This window comes from Conger conger, chromosome 5 (assembly GCF_963514075.1).
Source record: "Conger conger chromosome 5, fConCon1.1, whole genome shotgun sequence".
Classification (NCBI taxonomy): Eukaryota; Metazoa; Chordata; class Actinopteri; order Anguilliformes; family Congridae; genus Conger; species Conger conger.
The window spans coordinates 49,816,921-49,826,730 of record NC_083764.1 but is presented as its reverse complement, the minus strand read 5'-3'; the positions used below and the strand labels follow the sequence as shown (position 1 = coordinate 49,826,730).

The 9,810-nt window shown below is 40.0% G+C and overlaps 1 protein-coding gene across 1 annotated transcript; it reads right to left on the bottom strand.

Annotated features, from left to right (window-relative positions):
* Nucleotides 1–2,055: 2,055 nt before the first annotated feature.
* On the bottom strand, nt 2,056–5,991 carry pdca (phosducin a). Its single transcript, XM_061241682.1, has 3 exons — nt 5,946–5,991; nt 2,920–3,062; nt 2,056–2,571 (listed from the first exon to the last, which is right to left on the bottom strand). The coding sequence occupies exons 1-3, from the start codon at nt 5,989–5,991 to the stop codon at nt 2,056–2,058; spliced, it is 705 nt and encodes a 234-aa protein (XP_061097666.1).
* Nucleotides 5,992–9,810: the final 3,819 nt, after the last annotated feature.

The window sequence follows — 9,810 nt, the reverse complement described above, 5'->3', positions numbered from 1 at the left end:
TCATTTGAATATCAGCAAATTGTTTCAGTTCATTGCACTGCTTTAGATTTCAAATCAAGGGCAGTTTACCTACCTATTTTGCATGATTATAAACTGTATGGTGTTTCCTGTTGGCATATCACAACCTTTCTTTCATGCTAGATAAAATCTCTAAACCTTTTCGATGAAACTAGCTGGGTTTTGGCCAAACAAAACACATTGCAAATTTGTAGATGCAGCTTATCCTGTCATTAATTTGAGACAGGGTTTGTCAGTATAATTTGTGCCTGTGGGTGTGTGAGCTCGGAGCTTGAAGCAGGTTTATTGTTGGAAAACCAGGTGGGTACATGTGTTATCTGATTTCAGTTTTCACTCTTTTTGAGTTAGTCTCAATCTGATTTTAGCCCTTGTGTTGTCATAAGGGTCAAAAATGGCCCACCACTATCTGTTTAACAGCAGAGAAAACCCCCAAATTATCTTTTTTCCAGTTGAAATTTGATGACAAAGTTTGTGATGAGTGAAAGGTTGTTTCTTCATGCAAAATAGATTTGGGGTTTAAAATTCAATTAAGCAGCTTTATTTTAGGGGTTTAGTCAAACAAGGACGCTAAATAATCTGTTGAAATCCGACTTAAAATTGTCACTTGCTTAATGGTCTGACTGTATCACTACAATGACTGTATCAGTAATTAAAATATTAAGTTGTCTTTCTTCTCACAATTATTTGCTTCAATATATGATTCTTCCTTCTTTGACGACTGTGTTTGAGACTCTGTCGTGGGGTGGTGGGGATTTTTCTACATGAAGCCTCCTTCCAGTAACTGAATGCATTCTTTTAATTATACTTCATAGAATAATTGATGGCTGAAATCCAGGAATAGACTGTGTCTATTCAAAGATTTTACTAGAGCTTTTTGCCATGCCCATGAATGGGTCTTCAGCCTTGTTGAGTTTTGCATAGAAAATGCACCTTAGTGGCATTGCAAAACACAATAATATAATTACTCTGAAATGCCACAAACCTGACTAGTCCTGTTTGTTTCATTTCCACTAAAAGGAGTGTCAACTCTGATGCTGAAAGAAGATTAAGTGTTGATGCTGGGGGGAATTTAAGAAGAGATGATTCTCCTTCAAATAAATGCATACCTTACTAAATGCATACCATGTCCATTAGTTCATTAATGCATTAGTTCAAACCAACCCTGGAAGTCAGCATTTTGTTAAGAATTGCAAGAAATATTGAGAACCTGATTCAGAAAGGTCTTACAGAGAGATATAATGAATAAATAGTTCTTCAGACGTATTTGTTCCATGGCAAAATAACATACCTTGTATAGAGACATTACCTCAGCATTATTATGACCTGCTCCTTAAAGGATTTGTCCATGTTTCAGGGTGAACAATCGACTTAGACATTAAAAATTAAATATGAAACTGTATTGCTTGAATGACAAAAGGAGGCCGGGGACAGCCTGTAAGCTATAACACAGTCCCACACTTCTTTTTCAAGTACAATTTTAATGATCATTTTGAAAAATATTGAAAATATTGTCTTCGTTTAGTTTTACTAGATGATACAAAGGATTCTAGCAATGTTATCTTCCTGCTTTAGGCCCTTAAATGGCACAATTTCATCTCAGTGTTTCAATGTCTCAGCAGCTCACTGCAATAATGTTGTTGTATACTTCTTTGATGAGCGCATCGTTATTTATCTAAGTTGTTTTACAGAAGACAGGATGATAAGAGGGAGACTTAGATCTACATTTAGGGGTGCCCTACATTGCTGTGATCCCATCCTATAGTAACCCTGCAATCATACTACAGACCTAATACAAAGCAATGTGTTATATCTTTGAAAACCTCAATTTGAATTATATAATTTGTATGTAAATGAAACAGTACAGTATCAATTGGCATATCGTACAGCAAATACTGCTGGGTTACAGCTATCGGTTTTTAATTCGTTTGTGTGGAGGGTATATTTTTACTCTGAAATTACAGCTACAGCTTCAGGGACAGATCATATGCAGTTCACTGAAAGTCTTGTTCTCTGTCCTGCGAAATAAAAAGCCTCTGCTCACTCCACATCAGCCTCCTCGTCGTCTAGACAGGCGGTGAACTCCTTCTCTGGCAGCAGGCCGTACTCGTTCAAGAACGCCTCTACGTCAGTGGCAAAGAAATCCCCGTTGAGGTGCTTGGTGATGGACATGAAATTTCCCAGGAGCTCCCCTTCCTTGTAGACCAAGATGGCGGGCAGCACGTCGTCGGTGAAGCGGTCGGCGGCCCCCGTGCAAGACGCCCGGATCTTGCAGAACTTGACGCTGGGGTACTCGGCCGACAGGCAGGTCAGGCAGCCGTTGAGAGCTTCGCAGCCCTGGATCCGGTCCTCGTAGATGTGCACCACCACCACCGTCAGCTGGTGCTCCTTCTCGATCACCTCCAGGAAGGCCTCGCCGCTCTCCAGATCGTGCACGGATTCGAACGTGGGGCCGAAGCTCAGCCGCTCGTGCATATCCTGCATGCACTGCTTACGGTACTTCTTCAGGCACCGCTCGTCCTCCTCCTTGATCAACTCGTACTCCTGCATGCTCATCTGTAGGGAGGGAGGGCAGAGAAACACAGGTCAGGGAGCTGTTAAGGGCCTGGGAGCCAACCAACCCCTAACAGATTCATGAGATAACACCCCTTACAGATTCTTGAGACTGACAAGTTTAAAACTGCGGTTAAAACCCTGGTGTAGCCACAATAAGATCTGCACAGCCGTTGGGCCCTTAACCCTGCATTGCTCCAGGGGAGGATTGTCTCCTGTTTAGTCTAATCAAATGTATGTCGTTCTGGATAAGAGTATCTGCCAAATGCCAATAATGTAATGTAATGTAATCTTGGAAAATGACATGTACATCAGTAAAAATGGATGGAAATAAAAAGAAAAGATCAAAACCTTGCGATTCACTCTTTCCTCATCCCCAGTGCTTTTGGGAATGGACATCTGCCGTAGGAGCTCGCGTTTGTTGGGCGGCATGGACTCGTAGTCCTCGCTTTCCAGCTTGAACTTCCTCCAGTCGCTGATCACGCCCTTAGGACCTGGAAGGGCATTGTAAAACTGATAATGGGGTTTGCAGTAAGAATTGTTTTCATTTATGGAGCCAAATGGGAACCTCTGGTTTTTGTTCCGACCAATTACCTTAATTTATTTTTCTGACAGCTCTAGAAATGATGCTTGTTCCCTCCTGTGCTTGAACAGATTAAAATCTTTAGGATACGCTTGCAGTCTGCAGCTGTAGCTGAGGCATATACAAATGTCTGACAAGACATTATTTAGCTAATTAAGTAATTAAGAGCAGAAGTTCAGCAAAACCCTGAAGTAGATCGACCCATGCTGTGCACCCCTGCTATAGGTCATCAACCTGCAATGAAAGCCAGACATCATTTGGCATACATTGCCAGTAGCTTGAAATGTATCTATTCTGGACAGAGGCTCTAGACATTTGCATCAGACACCAGAACCCCATGCAGGGAGGTTGTTAGCTGAACAACTATTGTCTAACAAGTCAATTCCATTTTTAGTGTATGATGGACTGGCATGTTCAAACAAAAGCTTTACCTGGGTTTTATTTTTGCTTGCGGATATGGATTCCACACAGGACAGTGCTTGCCAGGGTATAACAATGATTTGATGTTATGTGCAGCTCTGTGCAGCTACAGACCTGTATCGCTGCATTAGCTCCAGGATATCTGGACGGCCGCCAACCATTCTATATTTTTTTTCAGGCAACCTTCACCATTCTCACATTGGTATTTTATGTACTATAAAAATGCCCTGACAGCACAGCTGCATTGGGCCATAGTCACAAGGTAACATGAAGGTTGTTTGCCCATTACTAGGGTGTAGCAGCCACACTGCTTACAGTGCAATCAAATTTCTGTCAAAATTATCAAGCAAAACATTTCCAATTGAGAGCAAAGATACAAATATTTAAAAGAAAGTAATTTATTACAAAAAGAGACTTGAATTATGAACATAAAGGAAAAATATTGGAAGTGATTTTTTTTTACCATACCAGAGATGGTTGTCACACTGCTTATATCTCGCTCCCGAGAAGGTGCTGTACAAAGATTTTGGTATCAAATTGTTTTGGGGACAGAGTTCTCCCAAATGGTCATTTCACAAATAAGCCACACATCATGTCATTTTTCATATGAAATCTATAGCAAGAAACATACATTCTCTGTTGATACCTTGCTTTGACACAAGCCTGATTATATCCCAGAGCAGTGGTATGTGACCTAACCACAAGACATTTTATGCCAGGGAACACCTCCACGCTATGTCGTGCCTACCTCCCACAGACGGAAATGGACAGAGTATCTACGTCAGCTCCATATCACTTTCCTTCTGTCTGGGTGGTGACAGAGGTTTATCAGGTGTGTCCGACGTGGCGTAAAACGGAAAATTTGAACCAGTGAGACATGTGATGGAAAGCACCCTTTCCTTTAAACAAATGTTTACAGCTTGGTAAACTTATGAAGAAGGGTAGCTGACCACAGAGGCTATTTGTGTATAGGTCAACTATAAAAATCTGTTCACAGGAAATTACCTGAATTCCGTGAATAAATCTTGAATGATGGCTCCTGTTGTATCAGGATAATGTTGTTTTAGATAAAACCACGTAATGCTTTCAAGGCATATTGTTCAATAGCATGGAGAGTAAGATGTCAATCAATGAAAATGGCTCAGTATGTCTGCCACTTTTAGAAACAGTGGCCTGGCACCTGTAATATTCAAGATTTTGTATATTGCAAATACACCAAGTAGGCATCACTACTATATTACATTCATTTAGCATTATTATACAAAGCGAACTACGTATATCAGGGGTGGCCAACCCTGGTCCTGGAGAGCCGCAGGGTGTGCTGCCTTTTATTGTTACTCAGCAGTTAATTGATTAATTAAAGCAGTTGATTACACAGTTAAGTCGACTCACTTGGTTCCTGGCTTTGAATCGGTTGCTGATTTTATGGTGAAAACAAAAGCCAGCACACCCTGCGGCTCTCCAGGACCAAGGGTTAGATACACCCTTGTATATCTACAAGAACATTCCCAGACCAGTGAGAAGGTGTATCATCACTAAAGCACTATTGCAACCTAGCGATTCCATGCAAGAACCAAAATACAAATCCTTACAGAAAACACCAATATCTAGCCCGAAGTATAAAAATCTAAAGTGTAAAAAATACCATATTATGAACAAGCACAAAAGGTATACATCTTAAGAGGTAGGGATGGGAAGTGGAACCAAGAAGAAATCTGATGAGGCAGGTCTTCCATCTGAAAATAGACAATGATTCTGGCCACTTTAGGAGGTTTTTCACCATTTGGAGGCCAGTGCAAACAAGCATAGTGACTGGGAGGACTGACTATGGAGGCAGAAGATTGCCAGCCGCCCCATGGTTGTGGAGCTGACAGATCTGGCTTGGGTGGTGGGCTTGAAGACCATTTGGAGGTATTGTGGAACTGTTCTATTAGCTGAGCTGTAGGCTAGCACCAAGGCTTTAAACCTAACACTTGCAGTAACAATAAAAATGAAATCAAAACTATGATTATCAAGCCAGCTTAAGCAAGTTAGCCTGTTCTTATTCTGATGTTTTACTGTGCATTCAAATTTGAGCGTCACTCTAACTTACATGTGTAACTGGGTTAGCTTGGCTAACTCGGCTAGTTTGCCAGTAGGCACTGTGTGAGGTGCAGTGAAGGCCTGGAGCAGGTTATCACGACAACTCTCCTCAATGATGTAACCCTCAAATTCAACACAATGTCGTTGTTTGCCCTTAGCTGACTGGTAACACGTTCTTCTGGCAAATCTTTGGGCGAGTAAGAGGACGGGATTCAAATCCCACCCCGGACTCAGGTACATCTCTAACTCCTTACACAGATGCAGTGGTATTGTGGCATTGACAAACTCTCACCTGTGTGTGTCATGGGCAGCTCCTCATCCGGAGTTGGGTCTGACATGATGACCAATGGTGTCTGTGAAAAGAGCAAAGAAGGGCATGATGAACGTGATGACAGAATAAGGCATATAAGGCCTCTTGGATAGTTTCTCAGATCTGTTTCTACCTGTTTGTTTAAATCATGGAGCTGAAACTGTACTTTAGTTAAGTGGTGACTGCACGCTGCATACCTGTAGGCTACTTTAATTACAGCACACAACAGTTGTCATGGTTACCCTGATTTCCAATGCTTGTGTTTGTGTTTGTTTTGGAAAAAAGTATTTGTCAGACATTATCCTTGTGAGGGAGAAAGAGTGAATCTCACTTGTAAGTGTGATGTAATGGAGGATACTTTGTTTGAATGGTATCAGTGTCAAAGCCTGACAGCACTGTTGAAGGCAGCCAAGCCTTACGTGTCATAAGGAGATTATCGGTATTTCTGATGCCTTTGCCATGTATGAGTGCCAATTTTCTATCTGTCCTTCAAGGTGTCCCCTTGCAGACGTGCTTTCAAGATGGCAAACATTAGCTAACATTTGTTGTTTTTTCTGTTCACCACAAACGTTAGCTAGCATTAACTAACAGTTTGAAAATGTAGTGTGCCTTGTTCTTGCCTTTAAAAATATAAAAAATAGTTCAATGGTATCTGTTTGCTGCAAACATAGTTCTCTGTGAATGTTCGCAGTCAACTCAGGGATGTTATTCACAAACACTGCAATATTAAAGGAACTACAATGCAATGGAATGGAATGTAATAGAATTACCATATAAATACCAACTTCTGTTTACAGTTGATCATACATTTTTATATTTTTACAGCCTATATTAATGCTGCCTTGCCAGAGTTTATTGACTTGGTGTGGAAAACACCACAAGAGTATATTTTTCCATAACTGCAATTACTATATGGCATGGATATAATGGTGGGTGCCACATATGGTAGGGGTTGATTCAGGTGACTAAAGCACAATGTGTGAAGCACTTTGAGATCCTGTGATGAAAGCTTCAAGATAAATGTAATGAATCATCATCATACTAAATTAAATTCAGCATATTGTCACAACCGTCGAGTGCAAGGCAAGGCAACAGCAGCTGCTGCAGCCCAGAATATTTGCTGAGTCTGCGGAATGGTATCTGGGCCGGCGAGCTTGCTGAGACTTACGCAAAATGATACAGGGATAAGCTCAGCTAATCTGGAACATCCTTGTTTTACCTGCCCCTAATGTTCATCCCTTTCACACTACAGCATGTGAATTCTGTACAAAATATGAATTAATTATTAATAATATTATATTATATATATTCAAGCTGTTTTTTTTTGTACGTTGACCTTAAACAGTTGGGAATGGATTTCAGTTTTTTTTTTTGACTCATCAACACCAAATACCAGGGGGTCCTGTGTGTATGCTGATTTTTGTTATGACCATTTACCCTGGCTTAGTTTTCTAAACAGCATTTTAGAAATGGCTAAACGCTGCTTTACTGTGGATTACACTCTTTTCATCAAGGGTTGATGTACTGTCTTCAGCTGTAGCTGAACATCATATCAAGTAAATTACAGAACTAATCTAATGATTCAGAACAGAAGTTGCACAAAATCCTGAAATGATTAGGCCCTGTTCTGCACCTCTCTTCTAAGAGATACTATTGCTTGCAGGAGGTGACGAAGAAAAATTCACTACATTTTCATCCTTTGTTTTCATCCTTCCCAGTACCTTGGAACATGTATTTGAACAGGTCAGGAATGATGCATTTATTTAAAATAACTTGCCTTGTAAATATAAATAAATAAAATAAAGCCCACTCACTCACAATCAAATGTCACTTATTTTGAAACATGTAACATAACATGCATACTGTAGGGTAATCAATATATAGATTTTTAGAAAAGAACAATTTCAAACCAACACAGGTTCATGCTAATACCATATTTCACATAAGTCCCCAAACAGGTCAAATTAAATAGCTTTTTCAAACAGAGCACAAGAAATTTGATCAAAGCATTTTCATTCAGAATTAATGGAAGTAAATGCATCCCTACCTGTGTATTAAAATTGAAAACCTTGTTGGTGCAAGCTTTCTTTGTGGCTAATGGCTTTGTTTGCAGTGGTTGGGCAGGGCCAAGGGCACTGAGAATTAGCCATGGGTATAACAGTGACTACCTCAGAATTAACTGAGAGAGGGGGGGGGAGAGTTGTAAGAGGATTGTTAAATGATATCAGTACTCTTCCAGCCAATTACCCTTCAGCTCCAAGTATGACAAAGTTTGGATCCATTTTATGGGCCTTTCTTGGTTTCATGGCCAATTCCCTTGCCGAATCCAGGATGGGAAAAAAGCCTTTATTGTCAATAACATGATTTCAACAGTACCAAGGGGAGAATAGAATATGATCTGCAATTGGAATGGGGAATGTATTTGAAGATCAGCGAACAACTTGGAAACAACATCTTTGCCCCATTCAGTGTTTGCTCCATTCAGTGGGGGTTTTCCCAACAAAGCATCAAAGGTGCGTGCTTCTCAATGTTGTAACCCTGTTCTGGCCAATCCACACCATTTGCTGGGAAATGATTCTGATCATATTAGAAAGCTAGAACCCAAGTATGTAAATATTGTGTCTCTAGCTCTATGTTTTATGCCTAAATATAACAGGGCTCATATACTATGAATGATTTTATAGATTTTCCGCACGCATGTTGCAAACAACATTTCTGGAAAACTCCTAGGACAATGGATATTTTTCTTGTGTATTCAAAACATATTGAACCATCACTGCAGGAAGCCCATATTAACTGCCATTTATACCAGCTCATCAGAGCTTCTTGATTGGCAGACAATGCTTGGAGCCAGCAGTAAAGAAGTTAAAACCGGCACAATTCCCCTTAGGGCAGAACTCTAAATGCCTTAGATATGTGTGAAGTATCATTTCCTCCTTATGTGTCCTTGTGGTCATGTCTGCAGTTGACTTTGACACGCATTTGTCTCTTTCTATTTCTGCGTACTGTTCTTCCTAACAACTATACTTCCCAGTGGTAACCCAAGGTTCCTCCACTCTTTCTGCACCCTCACTATTGTGCACACTGTTTTAGCTACAATCACACTGCTAAAGTTTAGCTGCTGTTGAATTTTGTGTAATTGACATGAATTTATACTGCACAAAATTTCTGTTTTTCAGGTGCCTTTGTTCCAATTTCAGCTATAGATTCAGCTTGGCCATACTTCAAATGTTTGAAAGTATGGTACTTTCTCCCTTTGTTTGGCAAAGTGAATTATACTTTTTTGATTATGTTTTTTTCTGATTGTTATATTCATTATCATTCCTAAAAATACCTTTTTGTTTCATGTCTGTTTGAAATGGGAATGATCTGCACTATTTCTTAAACATGGCCCTGAAGACTTACTCAAATTCTATTCCAGCTGAATTCAGTATTCAGTTTCATGAATGAATTGGTAATTTAGGTCTGATCTAGATTTTATACCTCCTATGGTTTTTAAAATTCCCACAGTTTTGTGAAAATCGAGTGGTTAAATTTATCTGGTCACCCTTGAGGTCTGGTCACCCTTGAGGGAATTTAAAAAAATTTTCTCTGGAATTCAGAGGGACATCCCTAGCATCCTTCCCCTTTCCCAGACATGGAATGACTCCGCCATTGGTCGGGAAAAAGACGTAAGTGCGGTTATTGATGTTGCAACAGACAATTATCTGACTTCAAATATTCAATTTCACAGATTTTCCATTCTCAGACTTAATTCTTCTTCCTTGATTTCAAATAATTTGTGTATATATACAGTAAATATAGGGTCCAAGGCTTTCAGCCAATTATTAAGGACAAGGGGCAATTA

What these genes read in the sequence shown, in the direction of transcription:
- pdca (XM_061241682.1), bottom strand. Translation starts at nt 5,991, where the DNA reads ATGTCAGACCCAACTCCGGATGAGGAGCTGCCCATGACACACACAG. An exon ending in GCTGCCCATGACACACACAG is followed by an intron (nt 3,063 to 5,945) that starts GTGAGAGTTTGT and finishes ATGCCCTTCCAG; the next exon opens with GTCCTAAGGGCGTGATCAGC. An exon ending in AGGAAAGAGTGAATCGCAAG is followed by an intron (nt 2,572 to 2,919) that starts GTTTTGATCTTT and finishes CCCTCCCTACAG; the next exon opens with ATGAGCATGCAGGAGTACGA.